This window comes from Lathamus discolor, chromosome 2 (genome assembly GCF_037157495.1).
Source record: "Lathamus discolor isolate bLatDis1 chromosome 2, bLatDis1.hap1, whole genome shotgun sequence".
NCBI lineage: Eukaryota > Metazoa > Chordata > Aves > Psittaciformes > Psittacidae > Lathamus > Lathamus discolor.
The window spans coordinates 72,367,077-72,384,434 of record NC_088885.1 but is presented as its reverse complement, the minus strand read 5'-3'; the positions used below and the strand labels follow the sequence as shown (position 1 = coordinate 72,384,434).

Here is a 17,358-nt window from a genome sequence, read left to right as displayed (position 1 = left end):
GATGCTAAAGTCTTTTTTTTTTTTTTAATCAATCAGAAAGCCTTCCCAGACTTTGTACATATCTCCTTTTGAAAAGTCAAGTATGGGTGACCACAGAAATTGTGACCACAAGCCATCAAAGCAATTCTGTGCTTTAAAGTATTACCATCAGTCTCGGTGGGGGGGGTTGGTGGTGCTGTTAAAAGCAAGGAATGTGTTTTCTGAGGGTAATGAAAGAAACATTTATATCAGCTCTCCAAAACTCAGGCATACCTCAGAAACAGAATAGGAGTGATGAAAACTGATATATTCAATGCTATCCAACCCTAGTTTAATTTTGCAGACTTTTAAGTCCAGGTCTAAAAAATAAGCAGCTTACATACCCGTGAACCGCAAATGGGTAATACAGTGGCTTTTCCATCACAGGGTATAGTAAACAGATGCTCAGACACACGTGCAATTTCACTGGAGCGCAATTGGACTTGTGTGCTCAGCCTTTCAAGGTGATGGAGTTGATGAGGCTTTCTACAGGCAACTGGAAGTAGCCTCGCGACTACATGCCTTAGTCGTCGTGGGGGACTTTAATTACCCCGATATTTGCTGGAAGACTCACACAGCCAGTCATTCACAGTCTAGGAGGTTCCTCGAGTGCATTGATGATAATTTCTTAATGCAAATGGTGGACGTACCAACTAGGGGAGCAGCGCTGCTAGATTTAGTACTCGCCAACAAGGAGGGTTTGGTCGAAGTGGTGACGGTCAATGGCAGCCTTGGCTGCAGTGACCATGAGATGGTGGAGTTTAGGATCCTGTGTGGGAGGAATAGAATACCTAGCAAAGCCACAGTTCTGGATTTCCGAAGGGCCAACTTTGGCCTCTTCAGTCAACTGCTAAGGGAAGTCTCATGGGAAAGTGTACTAGGCGGTAAAGGGGCTCAAGATAGTTGGTTAGCATTCAAGGACCGCTTCTTCCAAGCTCAGGATCGGGGCGTCCCAATGAGTAGGAAGTCAAGTAAGGGATCTAGGAGACCGGCGTGGTTAAACAAGGAGCTGCTGGGCAAACTCAAGTGGAAAAGGAGAATCTATGGATTATGGAAGGAGGGGCTGGCCGCTTGGGAGGAATATAGGACAGTTGTTAGAGGATGTAGGGAGGCAATTAGGACAGCTAAGGCCTCCTTGGAACTCAATCTTGCTAGTCGGGTTAAAGACAATAGAAAGGGCTTCTTCAAATACATAGCAAATAAAACTAAAACAAGAGGCAATATAGGCCCACTGCTGAACGAAGTGGGTACCCTGGAGACAGAGGATATAAAGAAGGCAGAGGTGCTGAATGCCTTCTTTGCCTCTGTCTTTACTCCTGCAGACTGTCCCCGAGGGCCCCGGATTTCTATAGCCCCAGAAGGAGTCAGGACAAAGGAGGAGTTTGCTTTGGTAGATGAGGATTGGGTTAGGGATCAGCTATGCAAACTGGACATCTGTAAATCGATGGGTCCGGATGGAATGCACCCACGGGTGCTGAGGGAGCTGGCGGAGGTCATTGCTAGGCCACTTTCCATCATCTTTGGTAAGTCGTGGGAAACGGGCGAGGTGCCTGAGGATTGGCGGATGGCAAAGGTCACACCAATCTATAAGAAGGGCAAGAAGGAGGACCCGGGTAATTATAGACCGGTCAGCCTTACCTCCATCCCTGGAAAGATGATGGAACAACTTATTCTTGACTCCATCACTAGGCATATCAAGGATGAGGGGGTCATTAAGAACAGCCAACATGGTTTTATGAGGGGGAAGTCATGTATGACCAACCTTATAGCCTTCTATGAGGAAGTGACTAGGTGGAGGGATGATGGTAGAGCGGTAGATGTAGTTTTTCTTGATTTCAGTAAGGCATTTGATACTGTCTCCCACAGCATCCTCATAGATAAGCTAAGGAAGTGTGGGCTTGATGATCAAGTAGTGAGGTGGATCGAGAACTGGTTGAAAGGAAGAAGGCAGAGAGTTGTGGTCAATGGCGCAGAATCTAGCTGGAGGTCTGTGACTAGTGGAGTTCCTCAGGGGTCGGTGCTGGGACCGGTGCTGTTTAATATTTTCATCAATGACCTGGATGAGGGAACTGAGTGCACCCTCAGCAAGTTTGCTGATGACACAAAACTGGGAGGAGTGGCTGACACACCAGAGGACTGTGCTGCCATTCAGCGAGACCTGGACAGGCTGGAGAGTTGGGCGGGGAGAAACTTGATGAAATTTAACAAGGGCAAGTGTAGAGTCTTGCATCTGGGGAAGAACAACCCCATGTACCAGTACAGGTTGGGGGTTGACCTGCTGGAAAGTAGTGAAGGGGAAAGGGACCTGGGGGTCCTGGTGGATAGGAGGATGACCATGAGCCAGCAATGTGCTCTTGTGGCCAAGAAGGCAAATGGCATCTTAGGGTGCATTAGAAAGGGAGTGGTTAGTAGGTCAAGAGAGGTTCTCCTCCCCCTCTACTCAGCCTTGGTGAGGCCGCATCTGGAATATTGCGTCCAGTTCTGGGCCCCTCTGTTCAAGAAGGACAGGGAATTGCTTGAAGGAGTCCAGCGCAGAGCCACAAAGATGATTAAGGGAGTGGAACATCTCCCTTATGAGGAGAGGCTGAGGGAGCTGGGTCTCTTTAGTCTGCAAAAGAGGAGACTGAGGGGTGACCTCATCAATGTTTACAAATATGTGAAGGGTAGGTGTCAGGATGATGGAGCTAGGCTTTTTTCAGTGATATCCAGTGATAGGACAAGGGGCAATGGGTGTAAACTGGAACATAGGAAGTTCCACGTTAACATCAGGAAGAACTTCTTTACTGTAAGAGTGACAGAGCACTGGAACAGGTTGCCCAGGGGGGTTGTGGAGTCTCCTACACTGGAGATATTCAAGGCCCGCCTGGACAAGTTCCTGTGTGATGTACTGTAGGTTACCCTGCTCTTGCAGGGGGGTTGGACTAGATGATCTTTTGAGGTCCCTTCCAACCCTTGGGATTCTGTGATTCTGTGATTCTGTGATTCTGTGATTTGTCATACTGTTAGCACATCAGCTTTTAGGGGCAGGAGCCATCACTGAACTCAGCATTTTGATTCTGAATTTGTGAAACAATTACTGTGCTGGAACCCAGGCCCATGGCTAAGGCTGCACTGACATGGTATTACTGAAACCCTTGGTAAAAATAACCACTGATGGGGGATGTGAATGCCAGCAATCCCACTGCTACCCTGAGGTAATAGCAATGATGTAGGTTTCATGCATACCCTGTTTGCATCCCTCCCGCTTCAGTCTAGTCTTACTAATAGCTACCTGTTGAATCTGGACAAATCAGTAATACTTTAATTCCTTTCTGCTTGTACTTAGAAAAAAGACAATAGCTGTTTGTGCTTAGATTTGTTAGTGATAATTATCTTATGCAATACTCCGTCTGTTGTCTGCTGGTGCACCAAAGAGCAAAACAAATCCAAGTCACCCATCTCATGACCACCTTGATAGTAGTCAGATGTATAGAGAAGCCTATGATGTTCATTAGCAAAACCACAGCCCTTGTACTTAACATATGTTCCTTGAAAATACTTTAAGTAATTCTGGGTTGTTTTCACAGTCTTAGAATATTTGAACTCTCATGTTCACCTCCATTAGGTTGTCATGTGCCAGCAGCAGATTTGATCTAGCTGGTGGTGACTTGAAGCAAAATAACTGCTCTGAGCTGTTCTTCCTGGTTGTTATGAGTTTTCGGCTTTGTACACAACTGTCCCAGTTAGATTTTGTTCCAGTTGGGTGGAGTGTGTGTGTAGAGGTATACATATACTTTAAGTTTTCTATGCTAACAGAGTTTAATCACCAATAGGGTTTTTTTGACATGGATGTAATTATGTTTCCTTAAAATCTCAGCTGTGTGGGAGGTCCAGGGCTTTACTAACAAACCTAGAGTGTGCCCCATGGGTGTTTGGAAGTTTGCAATGTGAAATACCAGTGTGTCTACCTGGATGATATCCTCTCTTTTGACTGTAGGTCCAGTCAGAGACAGCAGTTGAAACTTCTCCATTTGAAGGATGTTAGTGTTTTTGTGACTGTTCTGTACCACTGTTCCCAGGGCCTTGGTTCTTATGGTGTCAGGATGAGAAGGATAATTTTTTGTTCTTTCCCGTGTACTGTTCTGCTTTGTTGTTCCAGTTGCACCACAGCAGCTGCTTCTGTGACTACACTGTGAGGTGGATCAGGGACCCTTTTCCACCTGCAGTTCCTCAGTCATATCAGTCTCCTGTTCCACTTGTTGCCCCATGCCCTCAGCACAACTGTGGAGACTGCACTTTTGTTTTCAGAGGCAGGATCAATCCTGAAGTGATGGGGGGAAGATGGGAAGACAAAATCCTGTAAGGTGGCTTTGCCACTGGGTAGTGTGCCACAGCACTGTGGCCTGCGTACATAAGGGAAAAGGTCATGGATCAGTGATGAAAGTGAGCAGCCAGAGTGGAAAGAGGAGCCTTTGCTAGCTGGGAGACTTCTACTGTTTCCTTCCATGTACCTTGGACATCCAGAACCTCAGTCCTGGAGAAAAAGAAGGAAGGAGTCCAGAAGTAACTGAAAGAAAATTCAAGGACTAGAGAAGAAAGGACAGAGTAACTTGAAGACATTCAGCTGTTCTTGTTGAAAGTTTTTTGTCACTTAGATTCCAGTAGTGGCATCCCGAGTGAAACAGCTGCAACGCTCACAAGATACAAAGGCCATGGAATCTGTAGATGTGTCCTGTGGATTTCAAATTTCACTCTCTGTATCTTCCCAAACTTGGTGTTTGCCGTAGTCCTTCCATGCAATTAATGTGAAAAATACTTTCACAGAGGCAAAAAAAAGTTACCTGTTCGAAGAGTCGAGACCACTTCTTTATGCCTCTCTATAAGCTGAAAAGTCGGAACAAAATGGCAAAAGCCAGCCTCTCAGAAGTCTTAAAGACTGTTGCCATTCACAGCATATCCCGTGAAAGGCTTTGGCACAAGCAAAATTAAAAAAAAATAGTGCCTCAAGAATTTCCATGTCAGGTGTGGCTGAATTTAAAGCATGTTGTTAGGTGGGGGTGAATATGTAGAGAATGTGGTATACCCAGCAGGTATGTCATCAGTACGAGTGAAAGCGAATCCCAGTGACTGGCAACAGGCCACAAAGGACTTCCTTCCATTTTGTTTTAAACAGAAAGGAATGACTGTAGCCTTGATTGAAATTTGACCTCACCCTAACATGATGTAAATAAAAATGGATTTCCAGTTAGAAATACTGCTGCAATGTACAGATATTGACAGTAGAATCATTTTGCTGCTGATGTCTGGTTTGGAGGGGTTGGAGGGCTTGGTTTGTTTTGTAGACCAGTACAACCCAGTGAAAGTACACCTGATACTATTTGAATTAATTCTTAGCAAAAACTACAGTAAGCTTCAAAAAGTGTATGCTACTGTGATTTGCTCTGATCTGGAAACCTCATATATTTGCAGTTTGACTGGTTGAGGCTCTTAAAACAAATAGCTCACAAATGAGTAATTCTGCTGCTGAGTATATCAACTGATCTTTATTGTGTCCCAAATGATGAAGTATAATGGTTATACAAAGTACTTAAATAAGCCATGGAGCAATTTCCAGCAGTGATATATATGCTGAGACTCGCATTAAATTAATATTAGGTGAAGGAGTAAACCTGGAAATCTAAAATAACAATAGATTTCGTATTGGTTATGTGAAGCTACGAGAACCAACTGCTTGTGGTTTCAGCAGGAATCCACAAAAGTTCAGAGTGTTCAGTCTTCTTATTTGCAAAAGTATGTAGCTAGTAAGGAGTGCAAGTGCTACACTTTCGCTAATCTTTTTCCAATGCTGGTTTAATTATAGTGTGGTGAATAGAATTCTGGCTAGGAGGATGGCACAGTGACTGTCTTGACTTTAGTCTTTGGCCCTTACCTGAGAAGTTTCCCTGAAATTTGAGTCAGATCTTGACCCTGACTCAAATTTCCCTATTCAGTAATTCAATTTTTCATGCTGTTTACAGTTGTAGTTGTCTTATACCTCCTGCCTCAGCATGTCTTCTCCAGTACTGTCCTGGGGTGGAAAGTTCTTCAGGGGCTGTCATTTTGTGCTGTGTTTACCTAATGGGACCCTGGTTTCTGACTGGCAGTCCTAGGTAGTTTTCACAATCTGAATATCAGCATGCCTACAGGAAGGTTAAATACATCTTTGTGAGTGTACATTATGCATTTGATGTAAGAATAAATTCCTGTTTAAAATATGCCTAAGCACTTGTGCAAGTGTGTATCTTCAGAGGTACAAGTTTGTGTTCGTATGTACATGCATGGTGGCAGGGGGAGAGAACTTGAAACCGGTAGGAAATAGACTCTAATTCTTTTTTACCAGTTTTGGATAGAAGCACAGGTTTTGTTGTAGATGAGTTTATTCGATAGCTGGTTTAACATTTATGCTAATGTTTTACAGGCAGAAGATACATTTTGCAAAGAGCCTTTAATAAAGTGGTCTCTAAAAGCATGCCTAAACCCCTACAGTCATCATGCTTAGCCATTGCAGCTCAGCTGTAGAGAGTATCCCTAGGAAATGAGGGCTGGAGAGAACAGTCTGGGTGCATGTGAGTGTATGCGTGAACAGGAGCACCTTTTGAAGTACATGGTGTTAATAAAAACTCCCTGATTTTCAGCTACCACTTCCCTGATCAGAATATGAATTAGGCTACAGAGAATAGCCAAACAACAGAAGGCACAGTTGGGAAGAACCATATTATTCGTATCATACCCATCCTCAATTTCCTTCATCTTGCTAGTGTGAGACACACATGTTCCATAGTAGTGACAGCCTAAAACAAAATGTGACAAGTAAGTAATGCTTTGGGGTGCATATGCTGCAGAGGGTTTGTTTTTGCAATTTTCCAGTTTTCTAAAATGAATAATGGGAAGAAACCACCTTTTTTGAGGATTGCTTGCATCCTCCTGCTTACGTGTTAAATCCGCTTAGCATTATTGCCACATGTAACCTGTTCTCCTAAATCAGCAGTAGTGAACATATTTTCTGATTCCTGTAAAATAAGGAAAGGCATTAAAGAAATTACCTGCTCTGCACAAGTATTTGGTTTATAGATATTTAAATGTGGGTTACATTTTCTAGTTGTGTACTTAAATCCTGAGTGTACTTTTTGTGCTTTGTCTGTTCTTGGCTTACGGCTTCTCTGTAGTTTTCTGTTTCTAAGCATTGTTGCACTTTAAGAAGAGTATGGCTTTAGGAATGCTCAGTCTGCCTGAAAGGAAAAATTAAAGGCTTTTCTCCTTCTTGTGAGTATTGGACAAGTAAATGGAGCCTCTAATTTCTGTTTCTCTGTAGCTTACTTACTGTTCTTTAAAATTAAATACTATTTATAGCTTGCTACACTAGGCTAGTGTTGTATTACTGGTTTTGCACTGTGGAGGCTATGATTAGTATAAATTTAGTACTTAAGGGGAGGAAAAAGTTAAGTTGACTACTTCTGGAAAACAAAGTAATGGATTTGACCAAGAGTCATTGCAGCTCAGGCAGTTTTCCCAAGTGAAGAAGGAAACCCAGCTATTTTTGTGGTACTGAAAATCATGAAGAATGTTTCAAAACCACCAGTAATCTCCTCAGGTATATTGTTGTACGGGCAATTGAGATATTTTTGTTTCCTAGCAAGCATAGATTTTTTATGATGCAGTATCTACAGTAGTGTTTCCTAGATGATACAGATTAGCTTGTAAGCCTGGGAAGTGTAGAAAGATGAGGACATTCCCTTGTAGTATAGCAATGTCCAGAGCATTATGTGAAGCTGTACCTGGCCAAGGAATATGAAACATCATTGCCATTGACTTGGAAATCTCTGTGGTTTTTAGAAGGGAGAGAGAAAATAGAAAACCAGCTTGCTAGGTGGGAAGAAGGACTTTTTCAGGTGTTGCATGTGCCTGTAATACTTGTGATGCCAACTTATTTTGGTGTGAATAATATTCAGGTCTTCTGGAGATTCTGCTATTTAAGCAGTAACTCTCTGAAATGGTGGATTTAATGAGCAAAAAAGGAAAAATAATCAGCAGTGCTTTATATGAGATTTTTCATCTAAGTTGAAATAAAATGTTGGGTGCAATTTGTTTCTATTGTTTGAAAGAAATACATCTTCATATTGCTGCAGTCTCTTTCCAAATGCTTGCATTCTTTATTTAGATATAAATCTTTCATATGAATTGTTGATGTGTGCAGTATTTTACCCCACTGAGCTATTTACTTCAGCATTATTATTAAGCATAATGAGAAAAAACATACAAACCAAACCATCAGAAAGGAGGAAACCTGACTTCTGGGCATGGCAAAAACTTAATGCATGCGTTCTGTAGGGTTAGGATTAGCTGTTCTCTCTGGAGCCTTCTCTTCTTCAGGCTGAACAACCCCCAGCTCCCTGAGCCTGTCTTCATAGGGACATTTAAAGACAAGCTTTCTACTCACTCATTCTGCCACAGCACCAGTCCTCTCTTGCGTTCTTCCTGGTACTTGGAAAAGGTAGAGTAGCTTATCTAAGAAGTTTCATCTTTTCATTTTCTATTATGCATCTTAATTTTTCAGTGTCATATTACACAGAATCACAGAATCCCAAGGGTTGGAAGGGACCTAAAAAGATCATCTAGTCCAACCCCCCTGCAAGAGCAGGGTAACCTACAGTACATCACACAGGAACTTGTCCAGGCGGGCCTTGAATATCTCCAGTGTAGGAGACTCCACAACCCCCCTGGGCAACCTGTTCCAGTGCTCTGTCACTCTTACAGTAAAGAAGTTCTTCCTGATGTTAACGTGGAACTTCCTATGCTCCAGTTTACACCCATTGCCCCTTGTCCTATCACTGGATATCACTGAAAAAAGCCTAGCTCCATCATCCTGACACCTACCCTTCACATATTTGTAAACATTGATGAGGTCACCCCTCAGTCTCCTCTTTTGCAAGCTAAAGAGACCCAGCTCCCTCAGCCTCTCCTCATAAGGGAGATGTTCCACTCCCTTAATCATCTTTGTGGCTCTGCGCTGGACTCCTTCAAGCAATTCCCTGTCCTTCTTGAACAGAGGGGCCCAGAACTGGACGCAATATTCCAGATGCGGCCTCACCAAGGCTGAGTAGAGGGGGAGGAGAACCTCTCTTGACCTACTAATCACTCCCTTTCTAATGCACCCTAAGATGCCATTTGCCTTCTTGGCCACAAGAGCACATTGCTGGCTCATGGTCATCCTCCTATCCACCAGGACCCCCAGGTCCCTTTCCCCTTCACTACTTTCCAGCAGGTCAACCCCCAACCTGTACTGGTACATGGGGTTGTTCTTCCCCAGATGCAAGACTCTACACTTGCCCTTGTTAAATTTCATCAAGTTTCTCCCCGCCCAACTCTCCAGCCTGTCCAGGTCTCGCTGAATGGTGACTTTCCTTTGTCAGGCAGGCTACTCTATAAGAAGCTGTAAATTTTAGCATGCAAGAAAGGTCATATTTGTTCTTATGCATGTGCGTGTGTGTGTGCATTTGGGTTGAGTCTTCAGGGGATTTTTTTCTATTCAAAGATGCTTCACTAGCATTGGTGAATTGGTGATTAAATGATACGGTATGAAGATCTACCAGTGACCATTTAGGCAGAACATAAGCAATTTAACTCCTGGTTTTCCACCTTCAGGCCACATGTAATAGGGCTCAAGAGAGAAACTCTTGTCTTCAACAAGACCTCATAGGGCTTAGCTTAGGTGGGAAGGGGATGGAGCTCAGATAGTGGCATGCACCACATAGCAGAGAGGGAACTGGTCCACAGATTTGCCTCCCAGCCGAGGGGCTGCAGCTCCTTCATCCCACATTGAAGGCTGAAACTTACTGAAAAAGACAGTCTATGCCCCATTGCACCTCCCTGCTTAACCTGGATCTAGAATGGGTGTTTCGTCTTTGAGAACAGTTTCATTTACTCTGTTTCTTGATAACATTTTTCTTTCTTATATTTTCCACAGATTACTTCCTATATTTCCATACTTCATGGTTTTTTTTTCCCAGGGACGAGAGAGATAAAGCCAAGATGAGGAACAGCAATTACTTGTCACCCAGTGCTCTTTTAATTGTGCAGGCTGCTGATGACAAACAAGCAGGCCTTCTGCCAAATGTATGGTTTTCTTCAAAGTGTTGATCTCTAGAGGGGAGTGTGACATCACCCCCCTCCTTTTTCACCCCTATGAAGAGCTGTGAACTGCACTAGTTGAAGTGGAAACTGGGATGCTGATTGATTTCACCAGTGAGTGTCTATTGGCCAGTCTAGTCAGCTGTAGTATCTGCAGGCAAATGCTCCTTTGTGGCTGCTGGTAGCTTTCACTTGGGTTCTTGTCTCAAACAGAAGAGCAGGGTCGGAACCAGGGCTCCTAAATCAAACATTTCCATCAACCATGACAAATTAAAAACTTTAGGAATAGAAAACAGCCAGGTGGGTTAGAAAGTAGAAAGGGAGGAAAAGGGTGGTGGCAGTGGGAATGTTTGGGCACTTCTTCCCCTTTCCACAGTGCTAGAGCCCCTAGAAGACTTGATTGCATAGTACTGCTGCCAGGCCTAAGAGGAGTTTATCTAAGGTGGTGTTCACCCAGTTCTCTTCAGTAGCTCAACATCTTTATGCTGTCCTTCATACTTACCTCAAGATGAGAAATTGCTAAACTAGAAAAAGAAAGGAGATTTGGTTTGGTAATATTGTCATTTCCAAAATGCCATGAAAGAAGCAGCTTGCTTAAAGACCTGTTGTGCTATATGTAACCCTCCAGCTGTCTCTGATGATGGTAAAGAGCAAGTGCTTGAAGCACAGCACATTCAGTATGAAAACAGTATAATCCTTCGCTACATTTACTGACCCTGCTTAAAGCCATAAGAGAGCTGTTGAAACAAAAATAATACAATTGGATCGCTCTGTTTAAAAGTAACTAGAGGATCTGCCCGCCATGAGTTTTTTTAGTCCCTTTTGGTTCCATGTAACAGGTCCTTAGTTATAGTATACACCCTTTATTCATTTGAAACCTGATGCTTCCCTTGCCCTCTCTCCTGTTTTTCCTTTGCTTCTGTGAGAAATAGTGAAGGGCACTTCCCTTTCCACATTGAATGAATTAATGATTTGAAGCTACCTGGAACACTCAAAGGCACTCACATGATATTCAAACCGAGGACAGAGCATTCTCACCCACGTGCATAAAACCCTCTTCCACTCAAAATGGTCCATGTACAAGCAGAGTGCCTGAAATCCAGGGTGCTCATGATATTCCCATGGACGTATGGTGTTCCCTGTAACTGTATACAAGCTTGCAGAGGTGAAGAGCTCTGTTGGGGGAAGTGGGCTGCTGCCCAAAAAGGGCTGATCTTAGTTGCGTGTTCATTCTGAGAAGTTCAGAGCATCACTGGGGGCTAATGCTCTTCTGCCATTCCCTGCAAGGAGACAGAGCAGTGCATCAATCCCAGACTGGTCCATTTACTTTGGTTTGGAGAGCTTAATTCTAGACCATATATGTATATTTATATACATATGGCACATGTTTTGTCAGCTGGTGCAAGGGCAGTAACCTTGGACAGAAAGGTAGAGCAAAGTGTTAGGGATGAGGAATGCCCTAAGCTATTATAAAGAGTCATAGCCCTTTTAAGTGATGCACTCCTTAGGCACATCTAGTCATGGGTGAGGCAGGCTGAGGGAGCGGGGTACAGTACCGATGTCCAGCTACTCATTCCTATACAAAAATTAGCACCGTGTGAGAAAAAAAAACTTCTGTTTTAGTAAGTACTTGGCTTATTTATTAGCCAGAGGATGAAGTGTGACTAATGACTAGTAAACATATATCATGGAAGGTGGATCATCATAAGCTTCCATTTTATTATATTAATAAATGATAGTAATTCAGTACTCCTAAATGCTTTCACTTTGGGTGATTGAAAAATGAGATGTCATTATCTGCAGTGCTCACTACAACGTGGGCTCAGTGGAGTCCTATAGATAATGTAATTACTAGGAAAGCACTCTTGTTTTCCAAGGCTGTTGAAAAATGTCAAAGACTTCAGTGTTTCAAATAGAAAGCAAACAGAACATTTAAAGTAGTGCTGTGGTGACAAAGCTCTGATGGGACCAAGAAAGCAGTGCAGAGTTGTCAGTGCACTGGCAGTGCTGGCCAGTGCCTCACAGCACCACTCTGCAGGTGGGATCAGTTCTACCTCTCCCTAAACCTCTTTTCAGTTCCCCAGAAACCTAAGGGCGGTGGTCAGGCAGTGGAAGGAGGATGGCAGGGCTTCCAGGCTCTGGCAGTGTGCAAGGAGCTGGCTACCATACAGTCAGCAGAGCCAGACAGTGTTCTGTTAGCTTCTTCGAGCATTGTGCTGGAGCACACCTAAGTCAAGAAGAGGACATACCTGAAGTAGTGGCTGGAAGCAGCAGTAAAGCAGAAAATGTAGTGGGAAGAGCACATTGCTCTCAAGGGGAGCCTCTAAAATATCTGTAAATTCATAAGGAAACAGTCTTCAGGGCTGTTGTTTGCCTTGAACCTGGGAAGGAATCATAGTCATAGGATAATAGAATGGTTAGTATTGAAAGGAACTTTAAAGATCATCCCGTTGGAACCCTCCTGCCATGGGCCAGGACACCTTCCACTAGACCTGATTGCTCCCAGCCTCATCCAACCTGACCTTGTACACTTCCAGGGGTAGGGCAGCCACAGCTTCTCTGGGTCTCCACCACCCTCACAGTAAAGAATTTCTTCCTAATGTCTAATCTGAATTTGCCTGCTTTCAGTTTAAAGCCATTACCCCTTGTCCTGTCACTACAAGCCCTTGTAAAAAGTCCCTCTCCAGATTTCTTGTACACCCCATTTAGGCACTGGAAGCTGCTTTAAGGTCTCCCTGGAGCCTTCTCTTTTCCAGCCTGAACAAGCCCAACTCTCTCATCCTGTCTTCATAACAGAGGTGCTCCAGCCCTCTGTTCAGCTGTATTTGTACTTGGGAATGCCCCAACCTGTGTGCACGACCTTGCACTTGGCCTTGCTGACCTTCCTGTAGTTGGCATTGTCCCACCTCTCAAGCCTGTCCAGGTCCCTTCCCTCCAGCGTGTTGACCTCACCACACAGCTTGGTGTCATCAGCAAACTTGCTGAGGGTGCACTCAATCCCACTGTCCTTGTCACTGGCAAAGATGTTAAACAGTGTCAGTCCCAGTGCCAACCCCTGAGGGATGCCACTCATCACTGGTCTCCACCTGGGCATCAAGCCACTGACCACTACTGTCTGATCCAGCCAATTCCTTACCCACTTAGTGGTCCATCCATCAAATGTATGCCTCTCCAATTTAGGGTCTAAAGCGCAAGTTAAAGGACTTTAGACCACTCTCTTGTTAGAGGTCATGAAAGTTTAGAAACGAGGACAGTGATGGCAGGGGGATCTGTTGGACCACAGTGTGTATTTGCAGGAGTGCCTGAATACAAACTTGGTAACTTCTTTTTAACCTGCCAGTTGGAGACTTGTCCTACCCTTTTCATGTTTTACGTGTAGGAGATAAATAATTATGTAGCTCTACACCAAACAGATCAATATGTTTGAGAACAAAGAATTTTATCCTTACACTAACTCTAGTGTTGATATAATACTTACTGCAATGATATTGACTGCAGCCAGGTGGTGAAGGGAGAGTATAATATGGGATTATTGCCTTGCCTTTTACCATAAAGATTTTTATATATTACAGAGCTCTGAGAAAAGGTTAGTACCCTAATAATAAAAAAGTTACTGTTTTAAGCATTTTTCCTTCCACTCTTTGTAACACACTCAAGCATACAGACACGTGTGCACAAACAAAGATACAATTCTGTATCTAGGCTAGTAACACCATGAATTGAGTCAAAGCAGCAGTTTTCTTATAGACTTGATAATCTGGGAGGTTGATTGGGAACGGACCCTACAGTTTATTACATCTTTGAGTAATTTTGCTCATGTCAGATTTGATGACAATGATAATGTAAATCAGAGTGTTCCAGGTACAAGATCAGACCACATTGTGTGCTTGTGTACATCTCATTTGAAGTGGTGAAAAGAGTGCTGTTTTCATGTGCCTGACATAATCCTGCTTCTTTTGAAATTGATAGCAAATACTTGCATACTGTGAATTGTGGGTACTCTGCTCCTTTCAGGGTTTAGGATATTACTGTGTTACTTGAACATGTAAAATACATGTATCAGGTTGTTGACTGAGGTTTGTCTCCAGCATTTGCGGCTGTGACTTTTATTTAGCAGAGGTGTTTACATTTAATTCATTAGTGTTTTATCAAAAGCTTTTGTGTGATGGATTTATTGTATGAAGGGGTTTTTTGACTTGACGTACAGGATGTACATTCATTTGACAAGTTTATTCTTTTAACAAGTTGGATGATCATTTGTGATTCACAGTTTTATTCACGGGGGGGGGGTATTAATTTAAAGCTTGCCTGTGTTCCTTAGCAAATATTTATTGACTCGTTTACACTGTGCAGAACAGGATTTGAGTAAATCAGCATGCTGTAAATTTACCTTTTTAACAGGTTTGTTGCTTTTAGCCAGTATTCACTTAGGATTTGACTGCTCCACCATAAAACATTCCCGGGCATGGAATATGTTTTTGAGGAAGATAATATACTGTAGAGCAAGGTGCATACATAAGCTGTCCTATACTTACAAGCAAAATAAGAAAAGATGTTTTCTCCTGCAGACCCCAAACTTCTTGTGCAAAAATATTTATTCAAGTGCAGTGCATTAACGGAAGGCAGAAGTAAGATATTGCATGACCTGAAGGGCATGAAAAGAGAGCATTACCATTTTCCTTTCTTCAGATGGGGGAAATGTCTTAGCAAAGGCGAGATCTGAAACCCATTGACTCCAAGGAAGTTTCATCAAAACTGAAAAATTAATGATTACCAAGTTTTGTTTCTCTTTCTCTTCCTGTTTTTGCAAATAACAAGTTACACTGTTCTGACCACAAGATGAGGTCTTTCTGTCTGCGGCAAAGATGCCCCTTTATTTTTAAAAGTCTGTTGTGGTACTTGTGGAATTAATAATTACGTTAACAGCAATACTTTTTTGTTGTTGTAGATGTTTGGATATCTATAAAAACCCCTGGGAAGTGAATTGATCCCTCTTTTTAAGCCTAAGTGTGTTTCTTACTGTAACCTTTTAATAAGAAGTTGCCTATTGATAATACCATCTTAGAAATTGGATAATATAGATAAAAAACATATAATGGTGTATATGAATGATATAAAATACATATAAATTTTATACATGAATGTGATATAAACTTTTATATCTGTAAAATACTGAAAAATGCTTTTATAAAGTACAATTCTACCCAGTGAATAATCATGTTAAAATGATCTCGTCCTCTTAAACAGCTCTGATCCAAAAGTGTATTCAGGCTCATAAATGCTGATTTTAGCAAAACCAGTTTTTCTTCTGAATGCGTTAATCAAATTGGTTATGAGGGGATCTTTAAAAGACATTTCCTAGTATAAAATCTTGCATCTCGGTTGTTTATCAGGTCAGTTTGCTTTTCAAAAAGCATTTCAGAAAGATTCTAAAATGTTTGTTATGTATGTTAGAGAAGTTTAAAACAGTTCTAGGGATACCTACCAAGTCCAGCCACTTACAAAGGTATGGCCTTGATTTTCTTTTAGCCACTCAGCAAATATCCACCTTTGATCAATGACATCTCCTTTTGGCTACCTTCTGAGACATACTCCAAGAATGATTTCTATGAGTTGGCTCGAACCATTGGTGGAGACCTGATAGAAAAGGTTATTCTAGTGGATGAATTTACCCATCCAAAGTAAGTAAAACTTTTACTACATTTTTCTTGTGATCAGAATATAAATACTTTCTTTTCATATACCAAGAAATTCTTGCAGTGTTTGCACATTTCATTTTTTAGCTCTAAAAAAAATTTAACACCGCTTTCAAGAAGTATTTTTAATTAAAAACTGTATTGTATATTTAAGTCTTGTATCAGTCACAGCTCAGCTCATGGGTCATGCTTCTCTTCTTTACTGAGAATGTTATCTTCTACACTAGTAGAGTGGTGAGGTGGGGAGCAGGATTCACTGTTCTGGATTTCTCCTGTATGCGTTTTCTCCTTTGATATGCTGCGACAGATCCTGAACCATATACCAGGGGTGGCACTTGGTCAGTTCAAGATCATTTCTTCCTGCACAAGGAATGCAACTCTGCTTCCCTCTGTGATTTCTGCAAATAGATGGGAAGGATTACTGCTTGTTGAGATTGTTACGTAGACTTAGGATTTAACTAGCATTGTCCTCTTAAAGCCATTAAACCCTCACTTAGCAAACATTCAGATATGTTTGGACGCTACAAGAAGGAAACATTTCTCACCTTCTAGTTGGTGACACTAATGGATTGTTGATAAGTGATGTTGTAGTCCTCTTAGTTTACAACAGTAAAAGAAATCTTTTAAAATGCCTCATTAAAAACTAATTCCAAGGATATTATCTACCTCATTAAAATATAATTATAGGTAAAGACTGTAACATAATGACCTTACTTCTTAGAACACAGTGGTGCAGGTATATAACTTTTGCGGGCTGATAATGTAAGCTACGCTAAGTAATTCTGTCTGTTCTCTGAAGCCTTTGGAAGACTAAGTCTCTGAAAAGTGTTCTGCTTAGTCTTAATTCCAAGATAATTGTCTTGTTACAGAAACAGTACAGTGGCTTCTCTAATTCAGTGTTGAAGAAAAGCCTCTGGGCACAGAAATTAACAGAAGAGATCCTCAGTGTTGCTGTGGATGTGTATGTTACAGATCCAGATACTTGTAATCATTATCTTGAATTTGTAGAAATCTGCTGTGGAGGATGGGAGAAAAGTGCATAGGATAAGAATACCTGCAATGCTGCTGTCTTGAGTGTTAGTTACTTACAGGAAGCTTCCTAAGTTCACGCATGTAATTAATCACTTCTAGAATTTAAAATTCGGACTTTTTTCACCCTTTAAAAATAGCAGTTCCGTGAGGAATTAGGACATTTGGTATTCTTATTTCCCTTCTTAAAATACTTTTCTTAGTTACAATACTATAAAGATTGGAAAACAGAAAATGCTATACAAATAAAACTAATTCAGAACAGAGAAAGAGGTCTTTTAATTAAGATCCTTTATAGAAGCTATCTGTGTGATACTGTGTAGTTACTTTCTAGACTTCCATGTGGTTTAGAAATCATTGAATATTACACTGGGCTTTGGACTGATAATCATGCTCCATTACATTACAATTACAGTGTGTATAAGCCATGAAAATGTATTCCTCTAGAGGCAAAAGGAAAGGATGGGAA

At 41.9% G+C, this 17,358-nt stretch overlaps 1 protein-coding gene across 15 annotated transcripts in view; it reads left to right on the top strand.

Annotated features, from left to right (window-relative positions):
* Positions 1 to 17,358, top strand: part of FARS2 (phenylalanyl-tRNA synthetase 2, mitochondrial) — a 266,496-nt gene that overhangs the window by 165,845 nt on the left and 83,293 nt on the right. For 14 of the 15 annotated variants that reach the window (XM_065667415.1, XM_065667418.1, XM_065667420.1 and 11 more), the window contains one exon: positions 15,694 to 15,845. The exons of the other annotated variant lie outside the window; for it this stretch is intronic. In XM_065667415.1, coding sequence (XP_065523487.1) covers positions 15,694 to 15,845 — 152 coding nt within the window. The remainder of the gene's footprint in view (positions 1 to 15,693; positions 15,846 to 17,358) is intronic. 15 annotated transcript variants of the gene reach the window in all.